This window comes from Rhea americana, unplaced genomic scaffold, assembly GCF_003343005.1.
Source record: "Rhea americana isolate MKP2758 unplaced genomic scaffold, rheAme1 scaffold_44, whole genome shotgun sequence".
Lineage (NCBI taxonomy): Eukaryota > Metazoa > Chordata > Aves > Rheiformes > Rheidae > Rhea > Rhea americana.
The window spans coordinates 3,674,419-3,701,459 of NW_028186579.1; the positions used below are offsets into that span (position 1 = coordinate 3,674,419).

A 27,041-nucleotide genomic window follows, 5' to 3' on the forward strand; every position below is an offset into this window, starting at 1 on the left:
GACTCATTTAAGTGCTTGCTATTAATGATATTTGCGAGAGCAAGAGAGAATGCTGAGGTAGAGAAGTAGAGGCAGAGACTTCAAATGCTGTAGCTAGCCAGAAATGGGTGGCAAAACTCCTGTGCCCACCAAGAGACTGTATCTTGGGTTGCATTCTTTTGGAGGCCAGGAACTTCTGGCTATTGAATAATAAATGTAAGAATGTGTTGAAAAATTTTTGTGTATATTGATTTTAATTATGGGCAGAATGTTTCATAATCAGAGGGAGAAGTGATCCTTAATAAAAGTTGAGTGTAACAAAAATAATAATGTAGATGGAAAAAACRTTCCCTGACTTAAATAAAACATTAATAAAAATTCAGGAAAAGCTCAAAAACAACAGAAGTATGGCATACATCTGTTGTGGAATCTTAGCTTTTTCTTGAAGCTGAGATACTGAAAGCTACCAACTTCTTTTTCTCCAATTATAAATGTTTATTTTGGAAACAGCCTGAAATTTGATTGAGTGATAATTTTAAGGCCARTTCTAAGTTTGTATCATTTTTCCTTTTTGTCTTTGTCTGCTTTGTCTCTGCTGTGTAAAATGGTATTCTTTTCTAGACCAGGACACCCTGCTTCTTTCCATTTTTCTTTCTTCATAGCACTTGGTTGAACTTGCAGGTATTGGAGTGCTAAATCGTTCATCTTTGTTTCACTTGGAAATTTGCATGATAAGTTTCCTTTGTATATGGACTCTGTGCACCTAGAGATCAGAAAAAAATAAAATAACTTCTTGTCCCAGGACTAATCTATGTGTGTACAAAGATCAAAATACCAGTTTTGCTTTCTCTGCATCTCTTCCCTTCCCCTCGCTCAATTTTTCTTTCATTTGGAGAGAAGACATTTTCGGCCATTCAAGGGACCCTAACTATACTAGAGGGGTGCATGGTAATAAAGCTAGTAGGATGCTAAGGAGTCAGCAAGGGACAATTTGGAGAGCAGCTGTGGTTGGCAGAACTGATCAGACCACGGCTACTGATCTTACCCACTTTCCTGTCATTTCCCTTTTGTTAACTCTGGTGACTATTCAGCAACAAATTGAATTGCATGAGATGGCCAGTCTGATTGAAAACAAAYTTGCCAGAAAAAGAAAAAGCATTTTTAGTCCAGATGATATATCAAAATTTTTGTAGGCTTTTAYCCTCTAGTACAGTTAAGGAATGAATTTTTGGTTTGTTTTTATGTAGATGGGAGAAAAGCTCTAACAGCCATTTGAATGTCGCTTTTAATATCTTTGATATATTTTCTTGACCCTATTTATGCCCTCATTTCAATTCCTGTTGACCTCATTTCAATTTGATTTTCACTTTTTTTTAAGAGCTAGCCTTGTTGCTGTTGACACTTAACTTCTCAAAAATTAATATTTAAATGTTTCTTTTTTAATGCTTATGCTTAGCAGAAAATATAAATACCTTTTGCACTCTAAGTATATATTTTTATGTTTGCAAAAAGTAAAAATTTTGTCATTATTGCAACAGTCTGTCTTCAAGAAGGAAAAGAATGAGAACTAATTTTGTAAATGCTATAATTATTGGATTTCTTCCACTTTTTTCAAATGTTTCAAATTAGTATGTTCCCAAGCAACTATAGAAGCCATATTTTTAGCATTATTAAAGACTGTGTTTTTGTACTTTACTGTCTTGCTGAGTAATTTTTAGAAATTTTAATTAATTCATGAAACAACTGTGTTATCTAATGATTAGCCAAGGATAAGAGTTCTTGATTTTGTTTGTCTTGAGACTAGGTTAGCTTGGAATACTTAAAAACTTTTTCTTTTTCTTTTTTTTTTTTTTTGTGTGTGTGTGTGTGAATACAGCTAGCCTGACATCTGCAACATTCGTGAACCCAGGAAGCTTCTTAGACAATTTTTTTATTGAACTTTGATGCATGTTCTTTTTGCAGCTGTCAGTAATTTGCTAACTGTGATTTAAAGTTTAAATTTGGTGTGTGAAATTCAATTAATTCATTATTTATCCCCAGTTTTGAATGTTTGTCACTTGAGTTATGCTAATGTAAAACGAAAGAAAATACAGTTCACTGAACACAATCAGTTCCATTGTTCACATTAATTAAATGAAACGTTGCTGATTTTGTGGGAGGAAATAGAAATGTTTGTACAGTTGTTCAAAACATAGTCTTTTCCTCTTAAAAGAACTTGCTTTTCCAAAATTTTCTTTACTATATGTGGTTACCTTAATGATGCAAGAATTTCTGCTTTTTGGAATATTTTTGAGAAATAAAGTATAAATTTCTTAGAACAACAGTCTCTSTGTTCATGACTTTTCAGTCATGGAATTTTTGATGATTAGTTGTCTCGTTTTTTTCCCCCTAGTGGCTAAAATAATACTAGTTTGTTACACGTCTGTGGAAGGGGTTTGAGAGAAATGAACATGTGCCATGAACCTCTTTTCTGAAGAGAGAAGACATATTTTGTGTATTTATATGGTGGTAAAATTATTGTTTTCCTGTCTTTTAGATTTCACAATGGAGTTTTAAATGTTGAGGATATTCTTACAAGTTTTGACAACACAGGGAATGTCTGTAAGTCGTTGTTTACTTAAATACTGTACTGTATTGGTAGAAGTCTAATTGTGTCAGTATAAAATATTATTTTTAATGTATTTTTTAATATAAAACAACACTACTGTGATCAGATATGTACATTTACCTATCGTAGTGTTTTATGTGTTAAGACTGTTTTATGTAGCACATTTCTGTGTGTGGATACACCTGCAAGTCTTCCCAGTGTAGGTTAATTATTTTTGATTCTGAGACTGTAGTGGAAACATCAGAGCAGCTGAATTGGGTTGGACAAAAAAAAATCAGTTTAGCTCATTAATTTGTCTYGGACAGTGGCTATCAGTGGGTATCTGACAAACAGTGCAAGTACAGGGGAAGTATTCAATGATACTTTTAGCTTGGAGGGGGCAGGCTCAAATCAGAAAAGAACAAAGGAAAGCACAGAGTCCAGTTGTGAACTTCCTTGCCACAGAACGTTTTGGATCCTAGGAGATCACATGAGTTTCAAAAACAACTGGAAATATTTGTAGAAAAAAAAATCATTGGGGCTATTAAACATAAAGCCATCACTTATGGTTTTGTAGCTACTGGATGTTGGGAGAACAAATGGGGCAATATACTTTTCCTGGTCTTGTACTCTTACTTAAGCATTGCTTATTGGCCACATTAAGCTAAGAGAAGATAAATCTTCAGTGGACCTTCAGTGTCTGAGCCCAGCAGAAATAATTAAATATTTTTGATGTAATGAGTAATTACTATTATATAATTTACATTTAGTTACTATTATATGATTTACATTTATAGATAGATATTCATAGTTACATGTGTAATTGTTGTTTGATGATTTCTACCATACTTCTCAAGTTGGTTGGTTTGTTTTCAAATAACCAGAGTTAAAGAGTAAAGCTTAAAGAGTAAAGCTGGGGGTCTCAAAGTTTACCAAATATGCAAGAAATGTGCATGGATCTCTTCCTCCCTATCAAAGCTATGACATAAAACCAGGTCTGAAATTTGAAAGTTTCATCTAAGACTCCAATCTTTTGTAGTCCAGAGCTGTTTCAATAAACATTGGTATTTCATTACTATAAAAGTCAATTTATTAAAGACATTTTTTCAAAATATATCYTTGAACTGTTGCCTAACAGGAAGATTTATTCTTGGATTTCAGAATGAAACTAGTATCTAAGGGCTATATAATTATCCAAATGAATGACATTAAGGCTTTAATAATAATAATAAATAGTTTAATATTTTAGTGTTCTACGTGTTTGTTTTGGCTGCCACATTGAGTATTTATAAGGAAGATTAATGTTTTGCTACAGACTAGATTAGATTATGAACTATGTGTATTAAATAGTTGTATAGATAAGATTTTGTAAAAACTGACATGTTGCATATTACATCCTTTTTAAACATAGTCATTGGTTTCCAATAAGATTTATATTTGTTTTTGGCTCTTCCAGTAATATTCCTAACTATCTTGTATTAAACCAAGCTATTTCAGAAGCGTTCCTTTGTTTTCATGTTTCCCTTTTTTGACCTTTCTGCATACAGTCTTTAAACAGCCACATTACCCTACACCATCAAAAGATGCATGATAGAGCAGATACTAGTTAATGCCACTTTCTGTACCCTCCCAATAAACATAAACTCAGTACAAGATGTGCCACTAGCTGGCAGCATTATATAAAATATCAATAAGCAGCTTTTGAGGAATACTGGTGACTGCTTACAGAAGTATTGCTTTATACCAGTAGGACTTCAGGGCAAAAATGCCGCTGCTGTAGCAGTAAATGGTGTATCCCAAGGCTCCCAAGTGTTAACTCTGGAAATAGCCTCTGTACAAAGTTTTGTTCAAACTTGGTACTTGTATTTAAATTCTATCTGTTAAATGAAAATGCATCTTTTGACATATTTTTGGAAGATTGCTACAATGACATAAACAATTCAAGCCACAAATCAGAATTGGTTTTCACGTCCCATAAACATGTGAAAATGTTGGGGGATGTGTTCTGTTCAGCTTTTGTGTGGGAGCAGTTTGCACACGGAAACTGCAAATGAATTCTTCACACAAAAAGGATGTAATGCTGAATGCTGTGGTCTTCAGTTGCTAGATCTATGTAGAGGCAGGTAAAAGACAACCAAGATGAACGGAACAGTCAGTGCATTCATTTTAGACAAGAGTGTGCCATCTGTTAAAAAGATGGTATATCCTAAGACCATCTCTATTCTTAAGATGCTCCTTTAAAACATCTAATGGAGCCCAAGAGAAGGTTTTGGTGGTGGCACTGTGGCATAACATCAGCAGGCTTGGGGAGCCACATGCCATGTCATTCCTTGCAGAAAACATTTTGCTCTGCAAAAGACTGTCCAAAACTAGGGAAGCTCTGCAAAAATGATCTTTCATAAATGTAATCTTCTGCTTTTCACTAGTAGGAGAAAGCAGTTATGACTGAAATGCTTATGTAATGGTTTCCCTATAGTAATCGTTTCAGATTATGTGTATACYTGAGTGAAATGATCAAGGGCCAAATTATAATCTTCCTTACAAATTTCCACAAGCCTAAACAAGCTACAGTGTGTGTAAAGCAAAATTTTAAAGCAAARATATATGAAGTGTTTTGAGGTTTGCATTGAATATGTATCTGTCATTAACATAGAAACTTAAGCAACATATTTCAGACTGCTTTTATAGAATAAAGTTGTAAATCTACTATATGGAATAACAAAATCATTTTCTTCGCATTGCATTAGTTGATAATGTAACGATTTTCTTGCTTGAAACAGTGTGTTCAGTGTGTATTAATTTTATTTTCTACTTCATTGAGTGTAGAATTATATGTTTTGGAACTGAAAAAGCAGCAGAGGGTGCTACAGTTACGGAGCTACCCAGACACATCCTCCAAAGTTGTTGTTCCTCTTAGCAGGTAGATTCTGCAAAGACTTAAGCTTTCAGTTTTAGCAAGATACATGGGATAGCTTTACATTCTGTTCCTTGTTTTTTACAGTGCAGTGGAAATTAACTTCCTACCAATGTGTTTTTTAATACAGCATTACTGCTTTATCTTTGAAGTTCAGCAGAATTCTTACAGTTCTAATGATGAGTAGGTTACTTTGGTTTTAATTGATATTTTGTATGAAAATTCCAATGATGATTGTTTTTTTTTTTTTCAGCAGTAGCTATTTCAGACTGTTTGTCTGCCAGAATACATGGAATAATTTGATCAGGCAACTGACATGAATGGGAATGTTATTGCCWTGTTACTTCTATGAATGGAAAGGAAATACAGTATGAAATCTTCAAAACTTTGTTAYTCGGAGCTAAAAAGCAGGAAAGACAATAAAAACAGATGGTCAATGTTGAGGTCCAAAAAAGAATTACATACTTGCGTTATTTTTTTGATTAAGAGAAAGTATTTTTATGGCTGGAAAATGTTGCACGGTTTCCTGAAAACATTGTGTCTGGGTACAGATTTTATGCAGAACACTTGCTCATCATCTTTTTTTTGAATGTTTTTTATTTGAGTGCATGGGTTTTTTTTGAGAAATTGGAATTTCTAAACATAAGTTTTATCTTAGAAGAATTTATTTTTATAAATGTGTTTTTCACATAAGTGAGCTAGATAAATCAGAATTCTTTTTGAAAATGTAATTTTTTGTTATAATGAGAGTGAAGAAAAATCCTTTTTCTTGTTAAATCAACATCTTTCTTTGGAATCAGATATTGAGGGATGATACTAAATGAATTTCCTCTTTATTTTTCATGTCTTCATCTCCTTTTTTTCAGATTAGATTCATTTTAAAACTAATTTTACTTAAATCTGGTAAATCTGTTACTTCTTTTTCTCAAAACTTCCATTTTATTTAGAATTCCATTAAAAATAATCTACTTTAAAACACAATAGTTTTCTTCCCCCTTTATTCCTTGCTGTCACATAACCAGAAGTAGGAGGTGTGTCATCTTTGCCAGCATCAGTATGTGATGCTGTGTTCAGAGACCTACTTGTTTCTTCATAGGTCTCACTGGGTAACTCAAAGATATCTGAGCTCCTCTATGGAGAGATCGTGGCAGCTACTGATTTATCACGCCTGGAAGGAGATGCCATCAAGCTACCTAGGGAAAAGCATAGGATGACATCCTTTGTCAGCAGCAGAGGTGCACRCTGCTCCTGCATTTCATGTTTCGTTACTCAGAAGCAACGAGGGAGCAAAATGAATTTATTTCAAGTTCTTCTGTTCCTCTGGGACATTTTCTGTTTTTGTTTTATTTTGTTTTTTTTTTTTTTAAGGAGAAACTTCTTGATTTCTGTGGTGAAAAGCATACTGACTTGGATAGGCTTCCTGCCTTTCCATGCCTCACTAGGTATTCTAACCTCAAGAAACTCTATTCGCTGACTTTGGAGTCTTCTCTCATTCCATCTGCATGGCAGTTTGATATTGTTTACCACGTCAGAATCTCACACCCTCTTGAAAAAGTCTTCAAGGAAAAATAAATTGACTGGAAAAGGGCTTAGATAGCAACGATACATGTTGTTTTGAATGAAATATCGTATTTATGATACCTACAATTTACTATTCAGTGTGCAGCTTTCTTTTAAATAAAACATTTCATGATCAGTGTTTTTTTAAAAAACCAGCTGTTTCCTCCCTTCCTTCCCCCATCCAATTCACTTCACTGATTCAGCTTAAAGCATTATCCCAAGCAGTTTCATTGACATAACCAGCAATATAGTGGAAAGGAGCAGAAAATAAATATATGGAGGGAGGGAGGTAACTCTTAAATTATTCTTGCTGCCAGAATAAAACCATTCTCTCTTGGAATGCCAGTGATTTTAAGTATTTTCTGGTTTTTGCACTAATTAAAGTCTTTTGTTTGTCAGAAGCCTATATGTGAAAAGAATAACCAGAACTGTCATCAGAGGTCTGTTTCCCTCTAAAATAATTTGGTTTATGATATATTCCAACATAATCATTCCAAACTTTGAAGTGCTTATGCTCTTGAACATGGCACCAGCTTGGAGAAGTAGAAGGTGAAGAAGCCCAGCTGAGCTCTTCTGAAAACCCTGTTTTCTTTTTGGTCAATTTGAAGTTTGTTTCACTTGTTTAGGCTATTCAAATGGTAGCTTTTTAGTAAGAATATATGAATCTRTTAAAGCAATTACAATTACTTTTCTGTATCCTTAAGCGATGTTTTTTACCTTTGCATCCTGACTTTGTATTAGCTAAATTTTTGCGTATTTCATGTTGCATTGGATTGGTTGTCTTAATCTTTATAAAAATTATTGGCGTAAATATGAATCTAAGTAYCGTGGTTTGGTAGTTGGACTTTACTCACTGGTGTTGACCTTCTATAATCTGAAGCATTTTGAAAGTATTCTATATATTCTAAATAAATTATAATTAGAGTTGGATCTTTAAATTTAAATTAATGTAAAGGATTTGAAGATAGGGTATAACATCTTTAATTATACTGGTAGAAGGAGAAGAATATGAATTATTTTAATTAATTTCAGGAATGACTTTTACTTTAATATGAGATAAGTTATCTTAATCACCTTTTAAACTGAGATAGGGTTGGATAACAATGGTATGCATCTCTTCAGATGTCCTGTGTTATTAATTAAACTTAATCTTCTAATGCATTGTAGAGTTTCCTCTTAAAATATTTCAAATTTGACTGTAATTAAAATAAACAGTTGTAAATTAGTTCCCTTAATTTAGCTTCATGTGCAGTAGGTTGTTGCAGTTTGGGTGGGATTTACATGTGATTTCCATTAATCTTACTATATAACTTTCTTCCTAGTCTTTTTTTTTTTTTTTTTTTTTTTGTCTTTCCACAAAGGAAGTTTTGCAAATGTGATGTTTGATGTGTGATTTTTGAGCATAGGGAGAATCTAATCAAAATAGTCTTGGTCTCAGAAAGTCTTGCAAAGGAGAATGTTGACTAATCTAGATATTGCCTAGGTAAGTAATTCTGAGAGATAATGTAAGATAGATTATAATTGGAGGATATTTAATTTATATAACTTTCAGGGATTCGTTTGGAAATCAAGTTTAATATTCATCTATAGCACTTCTATCTTTTTCTTTTCTTTTTGTTTTTACMGTTCCTTTTACCTGTCATGTTTAGCCACGCTTTCAGTGCTACTTATCCTAAAAATGTAGACATTAGGTGAAAAACATGCCCAAGAAGTGCTATACTTGGGGCACATCCTTGGCTGGCTACCTTCTGTTGAACACCACCTAAAACTGCTGATGGGATCTTACTTACAAGTCAGACTGGATAATTTTCTGTATTGTAATATAGTCATGTCAGTGGCTTTGGTATGATTATAGCAAGGATGGTCCCCRTGCTTTTTTTTTTTTTTTTCCCCCCATACAAATGCAACTAGAATTGTGTGAATACCTTGCGCTTTATTTTGTTTTCTTTTCAAGTGTTTTTAGTTAACCTGTTAAAAGTTGCACTTCATGATTACACTTAGAAATCATTTTCAAATGGATGAAGTGTCTTGTTTTGAAAACACTGAAATGAAAGATTTCAACTTAATCAATTTGACTTTCAACTTAAGAGTTCTCATATGATTCAAATAGAACTGTTTTGAGTAAAAAGTTTCTGGAAATGAGAACTCTTAAGTCCTTACTGAATAACATATCCATTTGGAATTTTTTGTCTGATGATAGTTCTGACTGGAAAAATACAGTGAAAATTTATCTTTATAGGAACGATTAGATGAAAATCCATATGATAACTATACTCATGTACTTAGCTTGGCACATTAAATCTAGTGAGTCTCAATTCAGTTAACTAAAACTCTATGATTCTGTAAAGTTTTTAAAAAGAATTTCAGTAACATGTAAAGACATAGATGCACATACAGTATTTTAGAAATTATTTTTTGGCAAAGCTGGTGGATTAGGAGAGCCTCTGATACAAGTGTCTTAGTAAATGGAAAATATCTGAAGAGTATGTGTAATCTACATTTGTGTATTAATTATTGGAGGCTCGACCTTTTGCTTTTTATTTAAGACTGTGAACCACTTGTAAAAGACTTGACTGACTAGYCCATAAAATAAAGGTTCAGAATATATGGGTTCTAGTGATGGAGATTTCATATATACTTTTCTTACTGGTAGAAAATACTTCCTAATGTCTAATGTAAATCCTTTTTGATCTAGCTTAAGCTTATTATTATTTGGCTAATTAGCTCTGAGTAAAGACAATTGTTTACAAAATTTTCTTTTGTTACTGCTTTTCAGGTACTTGAAGTCATCACATGCCATTGCCTGTAACTTGTCTTTCTTATGTTAGGCAGTCCAAATTCCTTCACCCTTTCTTAGATTGTTTGTATTTTTTTTCTAAATCTTGACATCTTTTTAGACTCTTTCCATTTGGTCTGTATCTTTCTTGAAGAGTGTTTGTCAAAACTGGGCACGATAGTCCAGCTGAAACTTTCGTAATGCTGAGTAAAGCAGGTGATTTTGAGTGTTTTACAGCCTGTAATCCCAATATTGTGTTTTCCTCTTTTACAGCAGCAAGAATTTGTTGACTCATGTTGAGCTTTTGACCTGCTGTAAGATCTTGATCATCTTCAGAAGAGATCAGTTATTCCCTATTGTGTATTTATATAACTGATTATTCTTACCCAAGTGTAATACCTGGTACTTGTCCTTGCTGAACTTTATCTTGTTTTTTCAGACTTTTTCCAATTCATTATTTTAGTTTTTTTGAAGTCTGTCTTTCAGCTGGTGGACTTCATGAATCCAAATTATGCTGATTTAATAAGCATACTTCTTATATCATCTAGGAGATTAATGAAAACACTGAACAGAACACAGTCTAGCATATGCTTTTGTGGGAATCCCTCTTGATAAAATATTCCACTTTTACTCAAAACCTTTAACACTTATTCTCTAGAGTCAGTTTTCTGGACCAGCTTTGCATCCATCTTAACACAATTATATTTAGACTGTGTTTTGCATGAAATTGTCAGAAGTCTTTCTAAGGATGTAAGAAATCTACTGCTTCTGCCCTATACACAAGCTTGTTAGCTTGTTGCTCTGGTAAATACTTGTTTAATTAAAATCTGTAATTATTTTTGTTATACTTTATCATGGAATATGCAACAAAAGAATGAAAAATGTGATTCTATTTCAAATTTTTAATTTTTGTGAAGATGAGGGAAGGAATGAACTGAATGAACAGATATGCACATAGAATTTATTATTCTGCATTAAAAGTTACCTGAAGATTTCCATGCCTAAAATTTCATTCAGTTCCTGAAAGCATTGTTTTAATCAGTGGTGGTACAGTCTTGTCCTATCTAACCTTCTTTGCACAGTTTTATCTCGATAGCTCTTTGGTATCAGGTGTTCCAGTAATGAAGAAGGACTCCAGCTACACTGAGATGTATAGTGGTTTAGTGGCATGTTCAGTAGTTTAGCAAAAATTAGAATGTGATTATAATTCACTTTCACTGATAACACAGGACAGAGTTAGAACCTCCAAAGAGTTAATACCATATATTACCCATTTCCCAACTTTCCATAAATGTGAAGGAATCTAAGATAATGCAGGCATTCCATTTTTAATTTAGGAGTACTCTAATATGTTTGTGCTACTAGCACTTGAGAATGGGATTCTGCAAGTTGGATTCATGATACACACTGGAGAGAAAACAATGTGAGCTTGTTGTTACTTTTAGCACTTCAGTTCTTGTCCATTGTTGTTTTATTGTCAAACTGTGCCCTGTCCTTTGTGCATTAAATTACTTGATTTCAGTCTAAGCTAGTACTAGCTCAATGTGGTTTTCATTATCCTGGATAATTTCTCATTTTAATTATTAGATTAAATTTAATTATTTAATTATTTCCCTTTAGATTTACTCCAATTGCAATATTTTAAGGCAGTGTTTTGCTGCATTGTTTAAATTTGTGCTTTCTGTCAGTTCAGAATAGGAATACATATTGTACTGTATTTCCAAGAGCACTTTTTTCGTATTAATTATTCTGTATGTATTACCTCTGTGAAATAAATAACTATTAGATCCATTTTACAGTTTTTTAAAAGTTTCTTTGTCCATGCTCATAACCCTGTGAATTTGTTACAGGGCTGTTTGAGGGAAAGATGGGAGACACTACAAAGAGAATTTAGGGCTGGCATGCTGAAGCCTTTAGTAGACCTGATTTCTAATCTGTATCCTGACATCTGAGCCATGTGTTGTAATTTTATCTATCCTGTTGATTACATTGTGCAGTATTACATTTTCAGGAACACCTGCTCATTTTAAATGCCATACATTTTGGTAATCTAAAGCAAGACACTTAGAGCTGTGACAGAAGAGAGACTTGGGCATCGCTTAACCTAACCTTAGATGCTGTGCCAAGAAAACTGCGTCATCCCTCAGCTAAGGAAGCACTTCTACACACTTGATGGTGTGGGCTGSAGTTTCCTGTGGGGGGCACACCAAGTGGGAAGCTGCCTCACCTAGAGAACAGGCAACTCCGGAAAGAATTGTGTGAGGTTAACTCTGCTTCTTTCTGGAGTTTAAATTCCTAACCTGATGCGTTTGCATCCTGTTTGCTTTAGGTGCTAAAACCCTGTCCATTAAAAACTGTGAAATTGGTCATTGTGTGTGTGTGTGGGGGGGCATTTTTAACCTCTCAGGTGGCAGCTCCAGATTTTCCTGTAAAATTCATTTGATTTCAGACAGGTTATAACACTGCACAGGTTGTTTCATGAAAGTGGATGAGGCCACCACACCTCACTTAGCAAAGGGAATGGGCTAAGAGCTTTTTATGTAATCATTTACTAAACTCAGTTTGGACAATAACACAAAAAGCAAAGATTATTGAATATATTGGATAATCAATTCATATTCATGAGAGTATTTTAAAAAGCTGTAAGTAAATACGTCTTTAGAATATGAAAAACATCAAAATACTTTAGTATGCATGCTTAATTGTAAGTACATACCTAGTTTGACTAAGTTTACCTATTCATATGCCTAAAATTGTTATGTACGATCTTAAGTCATTTTACAATCATCACTTTAGTACAAATTCTGCTAGGCTAAAACATATTTTCGTGGAATATCTTCATAATAAAATGGAATATCTTCATAATAAAATGTGATATGACCAAACAGTTTTTATAGAAGACCCTTATCTTTACTGTGTTTGTCTTCTCATTTTGAAATTGTGGCAATTGGAGGTATCGTAGATTTATTTATTATTGTATTTGACATTCCCAAAGTAAAGAATATTATTCCTTTTGTTTGTGTGATTAAAAACTCTGCTAAAAGTGAGCTTTGCTAAATGCACAGGTTTATTATTACTACTAAGAACTCATTTGATTAATTTGAATTTAGTCTCTAAATGGAATTTGCTTTTAAAGTCATTCACTATATTTTCTATTTCTATTTTCTATTTCTATTTCTATTTTATTTCTATTTTCTAATATTCAATATTAGTTCCTTGTGAAGAAARTGTTCAGTTACACATCTCAGTGTAGTTACTTACTGAGCTATCGGTRTTTAAGAGCTGTGATTTTTTTCATCTTTGTCAGTTGAGATTAGTAGGCCTTGCTTTCAAATATCTGTGAGTAAAGAGTCAACTTTATATAAATCAATTACTTGTGTGTGTGTGTTTATGTGTGTACATATTTATATATATATATATATATATGTATATATATAAACCCCACTTTTTCAGGGGGGGAGGGGGGACAATGTTTGATAACAAGGGCAGTTTTTGTTGCATCTGTTTCAGTTTAATAGTAATATTTGAAACAGATTGAAAATCCATTGGTTCAAGGTTGCCTTCTGAAGCTTGTGCTTAATTTATATATTGTAAAACATTTGTCATTTTCTTGAATGATGTATAGATTTTGATATAGAAGCAGTTTATATTGTTTTCTATAAGGAAACTGACATATAGCTGTCAAGCAAAAGGGCTTATGAATGTTAAGAAACAAATRCACGCTTCTATTTAATTACTCTTTGTTGCGTGTAGACACACACTTAAAGAATTTTRTCTTATCTAAGATATCTAGTTAACTTACCTAATAAAGAAGCTGACATTTTACTTAATATAAAAGTTGGTCATTAAAATAGGAGTAACTGTGTAAGCCTTGACATAAATGTAATTACATTTAAATGTAGTATGAAAAGGCAATATTCTCCAATGATTTTAAATTGCCTCTTTATGGTTGTGAAGCTATTCAGAAGGACAGTAGGACCAACAGAATACTTAATGATACACAGTCTTTCTTCTAACTGATAAATGCTTTGCARTAAAAACCTTTGCGTAATAGAGCAACTAGTTGTGTGTCTCCTGTGTGTTTGCTTGAAAGTTACAACACCTCATATTTTCCTTCGCCAAGGAAAAGTAATAGTAATATCAATTAACATATATAATACTGAATTCCAAATATTTACTTTAGCTGATAGACAGTTTCTGTCACAAAATAATGCTTTTCATTTGTCTGAAGTCATCTAGATTGTTGTGCTGTATGTACTATGCTATGTATGCTTTAAATTGGTGGTGATTCTCATTCTTTTAAATATGTACTTTCTCACAATTTCTGTAGTCTTTTTTTCTGAGGATTCAATTTTTATGCTGACTGAAAATGGCATGGTAAATGTTTGGTATTAAAGTATGTGCACAGGCACATGTTTTATTGCTTGTTAGGGTAAGTGACATCCTAACAAGAGGGGAAGATGTTATACCAATTCTGTGAAGATGAAGTAGAATCAGACTGAACTGCTGATGAGAAAGAACAATTAGTAAAAAWTCTTTTTTTTCATATCTGAATTGTTTCTTTGCTTTTTTTTTAATAAACAGAATTGTCTGTTATGTCTGGTGTTTGAAGAGCTCTGTACAAGTGTAATAGTTTAGTGTGAACTGTCAAAAAGAAAGAGGCAGAATCATCAAAATGATGAGCCCAATTATATCCTTTGAGTCTTTTTATAAACCTGAGCATTTACAAATGGCAATTTGATGTGTAACTGCAAAAAGTTTCTAATTCCATAAGCAAAATGAGAAATATGCATATATTACTCAGAAGAGATTGTTCTGTGGTTTTAAGTCTAAGTGATGAGAGTTATACTTTTTTAAGAAGGTAGTACAAGAAAATCAGGATTTTTAAAAAGTTTTTTTTAAGTAAGAGATTGTTGAAGATTTCTTTCAACTGGCAGTTTAGTACTCTGATCCTATCAGAAAAAGGATCTTACTGATGATGTAAATATTGTAAGATGCTAAAACTAGAACTGCAATGTGCCATCTTTCCCCAAATATTTGAAAGCATTGTCAGCTTTTGAGTAGCTGTCGTATTTTTTCAATTGTTTTTATTACAAGTTAAAATTGACTTGCCTTAGTAATGAGAAGAATCTCATTGTCTTTGGCAGAGCTTGTCAAATGAATGAAAAACATTGTCTTCTCTTTAAAACTGATAAAATCCAAGAAAAAAATGACTTTAATCTGAATAAGGTGAGAATCTGGTAACTACTGAAATRTTTTCAGTGCTGAATAATGAGGACTATGATAATTGAAACCTGGCATAGAAATTAGTAGAAATTTTACCCTTCTCCTCTTTTTTAAAATTAGGAATTCAAATTTTGGAGAGCACAGAAGTAAATAATACAACAAGTAATGCTTGATATTYCAAGATAAAAATTCCAGAATGGAATACTTAGAAATGATTGTTTTACTGGGATGTGCTAAGAATATCTCTTAAGTCATATAGTTAATATTTAATATATCTTACCTCTTTCATATTAAATATTTAACAATTTGTAGTACTGTGGCACATACTGCTAAGATGTTCACACTTAYCTTTAAATTACTAGGGGGTTTTCTACCGTAAGACTTAATAGTCTAAATACTGGGAAAGGATCTAGCTTGTTTTCTGAGGCTAAGATCTCATGATTGGAGAAGGGAATGGGACAGATGGTAAGCCTAATCAGGAAGAACCCATCAAACAGAAGCATGTTAGGTAGAAAAATGAGTAGAGAGGTAGTGGCTGTGCAGGAAAGAGAATTGGCAGTAAAGACAGATTTGAAGAGAATCGATTTCCCAAGAGAGGGAGACTGGCTTGGCCAAGAATGAGGAGAAGGTTTATGTGATAAGAATAACTGGACTGAGAAAAAGAGTAAAGGTGAGAAGGAGGCTCTGCTAGCTCAGGTTGAAGAGGGCTGGGAAGATGCTGGGTGCACCAGAAAGTTTCCCATAGGGCAGCAGTAAAACTGCATATCCAGAGATCTCCATTCATCTGGTGCCTGTGAACTCACATGTGAGATAAGTCTTCATTTTTTTTTTTTTAACTGCTGCTACTTGCTGGCTGTAACAACACTKTACTACTTTCATTTACTTTATTATCTCAGGCATGAGAAATCTGAAGTGATCKTAAAGTTGCAGTCCTGCTAATGACATCTGTAGGTATTGGTATTCCAGATGATGGAATGTCTGCTTTTTTTGTTTTGTTTTACTTAGAAATTATTCACAAAAATATGTTAAAAAGAATGTTACCTTTGAGTTCTTGGCTCTACAAAATGCATGATTATTTTAGGGCTGGCTATGTAAGAGGGGACTTCATGGTTACTGGAATTCRTTGCTGCTTGGAGGGCAGATTCTCATTCTACTGCAGTATTCTTTATGATGGTGGGCTAGTATGCTGTATTTCTCTGAAAGSCTAGGATTTCATCTGCAGAAGCTGATCATAGCTGAAACTGTGATTTCAGCAATTGAAGCAGTAATATAAAATGGTCCAAAAATGAAGTTCCAGGTGTTTTGGATGTTTTGGGCACTGAAAAATAGAAAATGCCTTTCCTTTCTATGTGCCTCGGGGCCTCATCTAAAGAGCTGTCTGCTTCTGACTTCTGTTTTTCCCAGGAGCAGCAACATYATGTCATTAAGACTTAGGGTCAACAAGGGCTGTGGGTTGCAGGAATTGTTCTGTTAGGGGTAACCAGCTGAGTATCTTTCAAAAAGAGAGAGATGGCTGAAAAGCAGGCAATGAACTCTTCTGATAGTCTTTAGCCTGCAAACTGTATGCAGACTTGAGTAGGCCTGCTCTATTAAAAGGTAAATTCAGAAAATAAGGAATGGGGCACTATTTAACTGAAGGGTAAAATATTGATTATTTTATCATTAATTGAACACTAGCATTTAGTTCTGTGAAGAGGAGAAAGGAAAGGTCCTATGTAAAGCATAGCAGATGACAGCGTWAATTACAAGGCATGCATACAACACAGCTACACTAAGGTTGTACTGACATTTCTAAACTAATTTTGATATTTCCTAACTCAAATATTTTACTTGGCAACCTTGACATTCTTTTAATGGAAATTCTTGTCATTTTATATGGAGATTTTTACTATTACAATTGTATGTATGGGCTTCAAATCACAAAAACAAGGATTCTTCTTGTCTTGAAGTGGTCCTTACTGAGATAAAATTGGAATGCTTTTTAGAAAGTATAGCTAGAAATAATCATATTTCTTTTGAAAGTGTTCTGCATCTGCATATGTATGTGTACCCTTTACACTCTGAAACATACTATGAATCATAATACTGTTATGTTTTAAAATATATATATATTTATGTTTTGATAGAAATTACTAGTTTATGTTGGTTGAATTACATACAATAATACAGCAGTCAGTGGCAGATTTGAATATCCCCGTGTCAATCCAAAGAAAACATAAAATCAAGACTTTTAGGAAGTATCTCTTTTTTGTACCTGTTGTTTAGAGAAATATTTGTTGCTGTGCTTCTAAATTTTGATWTATTCATATAAGAAAAATTCTAGAGAGTAGCAGAATGTAATGTATCTATTTTCTTCAAGACTTAGCTATCCTCAAAGCATGCAGGAATTGTATTTTGTACTTGAGAAGGTAGATAAATGTACAGCTAATGCTGTCTGAGAATCATGAAATATAAAGATAAAAAGCCCAACCTGTTAGCATGCAGTCTGTGTTCCTGGCACTGTAAGTATTTTCTAATTTATTTTATCTAGCATAAATTTCATCGATTTAACCATCTCTTAGTTTGCTCTTGAGAGTAAAGTCTTACARACACTACTACATTTGTGATCAAGCCTAGACTTTGTTGCGGCACAGAGCCTTAATTTTGTAATCTCTTGATCAAGAAATGTTCTTTATTTGGAATAGATGTGTAATCAATAATAGGAATTGGTAAACAATAGCAAGAKGTTTTAAACAGTTGTTCAATGAGAAATGAAAATATCTTTATTGTCCACAAATCTCTTATAAAATACTTACTTTTAAAGGTATTCTRTAAATTTTTCTGAGATGGAGACTGACCATGTTCTGAAACTGAACCTAAAAGCTAAAGTATTGATTTTTTTTGTGTCCATTAATATTTTAAACACTTAGAGAATATTGACAGAGAATCAACATACTTACTATAAAATTAGGCATGTACAGAGTCACACACAGATCATGAACCTTTTCTTTTGTATGTCTGTAGATAATAGGATAGAAAGACTACACACTAACATGAAGTTTAGTTTTAGTTCTATCTGTAGGAAGTACCAATCTGTTTCATGTTGTATATTCCAGGCTCTTAAACTCACTGCTAGGCCAAACTAAAAGGTAACATCTGATTGTGATATTACTGGAAGACAAATGGTAGCATGCTACTCTGGTTGAAAACATAATGGCTTTATACTATAACCTTTAACCCTGAAATGATGCTTGAGTGGACCTTAACTCCAAAGTGAACATGCCTGAGTAAATAAAACTGTGGTTTCACATAACAGAGAGATACATTTTTTAGATCCTTTCCTGATTATATTGTGTGAAGGTCAATCTTCTGCCCCATTTCTGAAAGTTGGGTCAGAATAGAGATTTTAGGGTCACTTCTTCAAGTATCTAAGTCATTACAATGCACTAATAGGCCCTGATAGCTCATTTTATAAGTTCTTAGCATTAAGCTGGACATTGTTTGGACTCATTTCAAATCCTGCATGTACCCTGCAGGGTTAATTAACATCTTTTTAAATGGATGTTTTTTAGTTAAAGTGCTTTGGTTTATTTTATCACCATTTGCTATCATTTACTATGTGTAAAGACAAAGAAGATATTTATTCACTTACCTCAAGATCCATGTATTATTTTGAAATCGATCTATTAAATTTATTTCTTCAGGTTTAAACACATTAAGAGTGTAACATCAAATATGTACTGTTAGATACAGCTGAATAAAAGTTCAGAGCAGTTTGGTGTGGAAAATTTTAAAGTTACACATTCCACCTATATATTGCACAGTAGAATTCCAGATTATTGGCTCCTGCGTTGTGTAAAATGCCTTTCTGTGAATCTTGTTTAAGGAACACAGATATCAATTAATTGGAATGATAAAAGCAAACATGTAATTAGGCAGCGTATTTCAGTTTTCCACTGAGATGGACAGAAGCATATCAAAAAGGACATAATGAATTCAGATTGAAATTACTGTTTTTCAAGAATATTTGAGCAAAGCAGATTTGAAAGTATTATAGAATGGATTAGGTTTAGAGAGGGAAAGCACAGAATATTATGTAATTGGAATTGAGAAGTACATTGACTTAAAAAACAGAAGGAAAAAGCCATATTCTCCCCACCCACTATTGTATGCTTTTGCGAGAAAGTATTTTTAACACATTTTAGTGTGTTAAAGCACGTTAAAACAAGTAATATATGCTCAAAAGAGAGAAGTGGGAGGAAAATGAGACTTAAAGTCACAAAACTAATCTCAACCTTCAAGTGCATGCTTCAAATTTAACATGTATTTGTCTGTTTCAGGAAGCATTTTAGACTAGATCCTGAGGATTAGTTAGAAATAGTTTGGAAACAGCTTTGACTTTACCTCTTTCTAGCTTGAGTCTGGACTAATGCACATCCTTTAATTTATGTGCAGTTGTGCTGGTAACATGTAGGGTTTAGGATACAGTTTGAATTAGTACAGCTCATCAGCAGGTAAATTAATCACTGCAAACATCTGGAATATTATTCCACAGTGTGGTTCCTCTTAGATCTTGTGAGAAAGTAAGTATTTAGAAAACAAGTTGATGTGTGTATGCTCTGTGCTGTGAATTCATGGAGCAATTCCAACATTGGTTTGACCCCTGTAAGGACTTACTCTTGTGTGGCTGATATGGCAGAATAATGATGGAGGTACATTCTTCTGTCTGGTGTGTCATATTTAAGGTTTATTCTAGCATTTTAATGCAGATCATAAATTATRTCAGTTCTTCCTTTATTCTATCACTTGTTATACTTGCAGCCAGTTGTCATAGTTTTTCTGCTGCATTTCTATCTATTTGCTGTTCTGATATCATTAGTTCGGTCTAGAAGAGTCTGTCACTTTTACTCCTGTATAGGGAATCTGTGAAGAGTGAGAGCTTAATCACAGAATCACAGAATGGTTAAGTTTGGAAGGGACCTCTGGAGATCATCTAGTCCAATCCCAGCATCCAGGCGAGTTTTGAATATCTCCAGAGAAGGAGACTCCACAACCTCTCTGGGCAACCTGTTGCAGTTTCTTTAACCACTGTCTTTTTTTCTGAGCAGACCTGTGTGGGGGAGAAGCACAGAAGTCTTTATGTCAGGAAATTGTCAGTTTTAACTATTCTGCTTTAGTTACACTTGTGTGACTCTCCTTTTCGAGGGAATAGTCTGACRTTTTTTGGTGGATCTGCTTGCACTGTTCCCCTAAAGTAACCACATCAAATGCACCAAAAGGCGTTGATCTTCTAGATATGTTGGCTGGGACATAAACTAGAAAGAGATAATCCTTCTGCAAGATAGARAGTAAAATAAATTGTTCCATGGATGATTCTCTCCACTGTTTGCTATATGCTTGCAAAGTGGATCCTTCTTCCAGTACTCTTTCTCAGTCCAGCAAGGACTCGCACTGGGAGTCTGTGGCCTCCTGGACTGCAAACGCTTACCTTGTCACTTCTGAGTACCTTTGTAAAAATCTTTCTTTCTGTCATCTGTGACACTTAGTTGCATATGTTCCCTATACTTCTTAGTAGTCTGTTAGTCCTTTCACTCTTTCTGCAGACTTACTGTTGTTATGGTTCTCCTGTTCTYCTGACTTACCTCACATGCCAGAAAATTTCTTACTTGAGCAAGAGCAGTACTGTGCAGTCAAMCAGAAAACATGTATTCACTGTGCTTTGTGTGTATGGAGACTTCATTTTGCAGTATTTTTTCCATGTGTGGWTAAATCCCAAGATACAACACAGCGGTAGTAGATGACTGCAGTAGGTTGCATAGGAAATTTCTTAAACACCAGGAGTGGTTGGTCACTTTACAAGTTCTCAGTAAGGCATGGTCTCGTTTATAAATAAAGTTGACATAGTTAGAGAATTTACTGGTGAAACTTTTTTTCTTCTTGAGTATCTCTCCTCAAATGTGGCCATATTCATTCTCATTGATGTGCCAACCGTAGGCTTTAAAATGCAACTATTTTCATGTGTTTTTTGTTTTAAACCTACTGGTAGGTATAAGTAGGATATGATCTAGAAGGTTTTATTCAAGAGCTCCCACTTTCTTTTCCCCCATGCTTTTACCTTCCCACAATCTACTTGCTTTTCCATAATAATTCTTAGTCTTCCTTCTTCTTAGTTTGGCTACCGTCGTAGCAAGGCTGATGGCCAAAAGTTGGGAATGTACCGGCTYTGTAGCCACCTTGAGCTACCTTGAGAAGGAGAGGGCATTAACATCTGGAGCAGCTTACCTGTAAAGGTGCAGGAACATACTTATTTTTGAGGAAGAATATTTTTAAGCAGGTGTAGATTAATTCAGTTTAGCACTATACTTGTGAAAATAGGGTGGGTGCTTTGTCTTGGACATCATTTTAAAATCTGTTAGCTAAGCATACTCTCAAAACAGGAAAAACAACCTCCCTGACATATTAGTGTTTGCCTACTAAAGTATCTTTTGCTTTGAGGTAATTGACCTCTGATCTGTTGAGAAACATGCTTAAGTTAAAGTGTTTGTAAATGGTAAACTAGATACTTACTGGTATTGTTTGACCATACCATGTGTTGACCTAGCAGCTAGCTGCTGCTGAGGAGGTAGTCCTGTTTCAYCCGTTGTTTCACTCCCTGTGCTCAATCGTGTACTCCTACTGCTTTCTTTTTTTTTTCTGGCTCTAATAATTTTGATGCCATTGAATCAGGTGGATCACCTAGTTGGTCTAATGGAAAAAGTTTTTTCTTTTTGGTGAAGTTAACAAACAGATCTAACACTTGAAAGAGCCTCATTTTCTCCTGAGATCTAACACAAAGAAGGTGGTAGTATATGTCCAGAAGAGGGAGGAACCACTTCATTTGTTCAGTTGGTTAGACTTGATTAGGTTTAAACTGCAAGCCCATCTTGAATAGATGCTCCTTCTGGAATGCTCTGTTTTCTGATTTACTTTAGCCTGGTACTCCCTCAGTTAACAAGATGAAAACTTTAGCTGAATTCTCATCTCCTTGAAAGCAAGCTATTTAGATCTCTGTTAGCTTTTCAGGTCTAACAGTGTATAAAAAGGCAGTAAAAACATGTTTTTATTTGTCATTAYGAGAAGCAAATGTAGCTATGAGWAAATACAGGCAGCAAGTTTTTGYGGTAAGAATGAAATTATATTTTGATTTAGTCACTTTGCAGAGTAGAACCCCAATTTAATTTCTTCCAAAGCAAGAAAATTATTAGGTCAAGATGGGAACTGTCAACTTCCTGAAAAGACTAAGATCAGAGCATGTAGACCKCTACAAAAATCTTTGATTGTTCTCTTTACTCACCATCTTAATATTCAAGGAACAAGAGCTACGAAAATGTTTGGTATTTTTCAAAATGAGAATCTTGGCTGTTGCAGTTTTAAGGCACAATGAACACTGATTGCCTAAAAAATTATTTTAATAATTCCACATTTTAGCTTGAGGTTTAGGATAAAGTGTTTTGAAACCATTACATTCCTTTTCATTTGTTGTATAACCTAAAATGGATAAACTAACTTATGCTTTTGGGGGATGTAGATTAAGGTATACTTTGCGTCTGGGACAGTGTATGAGACAATAAATTTAAATCTGTATTTGAAATTATTATATTTACAAATCCACGAAAATATATCTTTATAACAATGGGAATTCTGGGCATTGGTACTCTACAAAATGCCTCGGATACCTTCAAAAATCACTTCTTTTACGTGTAAAGTCTCTTTTAGTATGAACATGTAATGAATATTCAAGACAGAATATTTTATAACTGCTTAAACGTATGTAGTCTTTTTCTACCCTTTTCCCCCACAGAATCATGGTTTGGAAAATTCAGACTTGTGAGCTCTTTACGTTTCTGCTTTTCATTACTGCTAGTTTCTCTATCATTTTCATACTTCTCTTTATCCATTTCCGTTTTCTGCTCTTCTCAAACTTCCATATTCTGTCCTGTCCTCCCCCTGCCTCCAACCCACGCAAAGGAATGCTTGAGATGCATTGCACTAGTAATTAGTTTGGTGTTAGGAAGTCTTCTCATTATACCAAAAGCTCTATGTTTGCATCCATTCTTAAAGTGCTCTAGGTAATCATTATCCTGTGTGTTTCAATTTATAGAAGTCACTGTGGTCAGCTTAACTTGAATTCTTCGCAGTTTGCCTACCCCCTTCCCTCCAAAGATGGCTTTCGGTCCCCGCTTTTCTCAGGTGTGAGCCCTGGCATTGTTCTCTTTGTTGACCCGGAACAAAAGTGTCACAGAATTGCAAACTTGTGAGTCATGTACCAATGTTTGTTTGTTAGGTTTCAGAAGGAGCTGTTTATTTTAGTAGGCAATTGTCATGTGTGACAAAGTGAAATGTTGAGAAGGCAGCCCCTCATCAGTGGACAAACAATTCCTAAGAATTTAGCTAATGGCCCCCCTTCAGTGCAGAGAATAGATGGCAACAATTGTAGTTGCAGACTAAACCAAGAACTACTTGTTTGGCTGCTAGGTGTTAATGCAAATTTGTTCTTCAGCTCATTCAACCCTAGGGCTCCCATCCTTTGATTTAATTAAATGTAATTGGTTACATTGCTCCTCCCAGGCCCCTGAGGTGTTTTTGTTTATTGCTCGCTCTTTGCAATAATGCTTCAATTCAAGGCACAAAATGCTCGATAAATAAGAGCTCTTTATTCCGTGTTGGATTTACAGGGAGATTATTCCCCTCAAATAGTTTGGTTTAACTGTTAAAAGTGAATGACTAGTGGAAAAAAAAACCTCATTGGGTGGCAAATGTAGCATATCCAGAAACAAGAAGGGTAAGTTAGATGAGATTAGAACAAGAAATGAATATTGTAATGTTAAATAAGTAGAAGTTTGCAACTAGTGCTGTAAGTGCCATTGACACTTTTAAATGATGCTTCAATTAATAGGATTGTTATTGATGCACTAGTGTATTTTAAGGGTTACTTTTTCAAAGTTTCTGCTTAAATCACTTGCACATTCTGATTATCAATTTAAAATAATGCTGTAGTTCATAAATGAATCAAAACACAAAATATTCGCCTTAGAAAAATATTTAGCATGCTTCTCTAATTGACAATAACATGTTTGGTCAGAGTAAGTATATTGTTCCCTTTTGGATTAAAAAGAAAATATTGAAATATTTAAGTGTGTTCTTCAAAGGGGAATTTTTAGTTAACATACTAGTTGTGAACAGACTTCTGTTTCTCTATAAATGTGTATGCAGTGTATCTCATTATTTAAAAATGGCAAACAGTCTTAAACTATTTATGTTGAGAAAGTCCTCTGTTGTTGTCCTACAGGTAGTTTTGAAAATATTGAGTTTATCAGTATCTTCACTTTCAACATTTAAGCACTTTTTTGTCTGAGTGTACTTCTTTACTTCCCATAATGTTCAAATAAAAGTCATCTTACTGTACATAGCACTTCTCTCTTTCCTCTCCCTTTTCCATGCTTTCATTTGTGTCCTGAGAATAAACATGTAGGACATGGCTTATTAATGTGCCTGGCTTTGTAGGCCTCAGCATCACAGGTTCAGAATAATGATGGGAGAAAGGAGGAGACTCCATGGTAGTTTGAGTCTGGTTTCACAAATGTTTTAATCCTGTTTAAATTGGCTCTGCTACTAAAGGTAAAGACTGCCTTTCCCAGTCCTTCCCCCTAGACTCTCATTTCCGTTGTGTCCCATCACCAGGCTAAGGGTGTAAGCAAACGCGAGCAGCAATAGAAGAGTACCAAAGAGGCAGGACTAAGTTCACAGCAAGTGGAGTGACACAACTAATACTTGCAGCACCAGCACTAATTTATAGGCTTTTGCTACCCTTTCTTAGCTGAATGTTTCATGCTCTCACCCTCATTAGTACCTGTGCTTGTCTCATCCCATAGTGAGGCTGTTCAGGGAGCCCCTTTTGAAAAGCCAGGATAAGGGGGAAGGTGGGATTGCCCAACTAAATATAGGAGGAAAATCTTGCCATTTGGTGGCAATTAGTGAATTTCAGTGATACTCTTAAGGAAGCTGTCATTTTTTCAATGATACATTCAATTTCCAAGTGCAAAGTTATTTTATTCTTAAGAATGGTGTTTATTGGTGTGGCTAAACTATCATTCTGTGATACGAACTATTTTGGAGACAAAATGGAGAGCAGAATGTTAACAGCTCCTAAATCAAAGAAATTTCCCTCTGTATCCTGTCATTAGCTGGGTGGAGATAGGCGAAGCTCAAGTGAGGTCGTTGCAACTTCAGGGTGAAGTAGTGAACTTAGATGTGAGCAACATGGAAGGAGGATGCCACTGTTGAAGGCCTGGGAAAATGGATACTAAAAACTTAGCAGACTAACTGAAAACTACCTAAAATGCTGCTTCTTACTTAGTCATTTAATCAGCTGGCTGATTGCTGAAAAATACTTTGTTTTGCAAAAGTTGTCCCAAGGCACTGTGAACTGCTGCCACCAAGTTCATGCTCTTCTGTGGCTGCTGGAGGTAACAGAGGTGCTGAAGGCACAAATGCATTCTCGTGATAGTAAGATGACAGAGCTCACTTTCATGACAAAGTATTAGCTCAGGACTTAACTGTAAGTGAACACTCRTCCAAATAATAAAAAAAAAGAAAAAAAACTACAGCTGCCAAACTCTTAAGTCATGTGAAACATGATAATCTGTTTCACTGCTGTGGTAGTTAAGACTGTTTTTATGGCTATTGTACCTAGATCTGAAAATACTTGTGTAATATTTTTTATTTAAATATCACCGGAAGGTTATTTTAAAAAATGATGTTTTTCATTGTGTAGTTTGTATCCATTTATGTGGAAAAAAAAAGTTTCATAGTCAAAAGGCTCTATTTAATGTTTTCACAATATAGTAAGATGCCTCTTGTATGTTATGTAAGACCTGCTTTCACTCGGTGAAGTGTGTTTACATTAATAAAATAATATAGAAAAAAATCATTATGTGAATAGGAGGCCCTATTCAGAAAGGGTCTTCAGATTTCTATGTGGGGTCAAAACACTTTCAGAACTATGAAATGGAACATAAGTAATATTTCTACTCCTGAGTTGTTACAGACAGAAATAAAATTCTTAGAAACATAACTGTACTTATAACCCACAGCTAAATAGTGGCATTCATTCAGCAAAGAAAAAGAATGAATTTCTATTCAAGTTATGGATAATCTGAACAGCACCCTAAAGCCTGGTACTAGAGTGTTGTAAAATGGCGTGAACCTACCAGGAAGAAAATGGATATTTTTTTTTCTTTTCAAAATTTCTAGCAAATATTTATTTGCTAAAAAGAAGGCACTACTTATTACTAATCCAATCAAAATAATGGGCAAAATAGATGCTCTTTATTGCTTTAATGACAGTCATACATAGAAAACAAAAAAGAACATTGGATATGAATGATTGTATCTTTAGAATATTGTTAGTTTTTTCTGAAAATTGAAGTTAGAAACATGGATGCGTATCCTCAGGCATAGTTCACATTGCTATTAAAATGAAGCAGAATACTTACCTATTATAATGAGTTAATATTTTGGGTTCAGTCCTGTTCACTGGAGTCCAATTAATATGTACAAATAAATCAGTGAACCATATTAAGACCATATCGACAAAAAGAGAAGCATATTTACTGCTGCTTTCTGGACATGATGTGTATGTCCTTCATCTCAATTTGCAAGTAAAGTTTTAATAGTTTTCATAAAAATGTCTACTACTATGGGAGTATATCTGCTCTGACATGGCTTACCCATGGGCCACAGTCCCTTCAGGGGATGTACCTCCTCTGGCATGGAGCACCTCCTTCCAAGATCATGTCTCCAATGGTATCCCCAACAATGTCTCCTTTCATGTCACATCCACTTCTCCTTCCCCAGCAGCTGCCACTCTTTCTTAAATATGTCTGAGCATAGATGCTGTGGGCTCCTTTTATTGGCTGCAGTCTTGGGGTGCGATGGGGTGCACCCACCTGTATTGGAGCTGGCTGGACCCAGACGTGCTT

General features: G+C 34.4%; 1 protein-coding gene across 1 annotated transcript in view; it reads left to right on the forward strand.

Annotated features, from left to right (window-relative positions):
• Positions 1–27,041, forward strand: part of CAMKMT (calmodulin-lysine N-methyltransferase) — a 221,828-nt gene that overhangs the window by 15,317 nt on the left and 179,470 nt on the right. Inside the window, exon 4 of the mRNA XM_085315783.1 lies at positions 2,516–2,580. Within this exon, the coding sequence (XP_085171909.1) occupies positions 2,516–2,580 (65 nt within the window). The remainder of the gene's footprint in view (positions 1–2,515; positions 2,581–27,041) is intronic.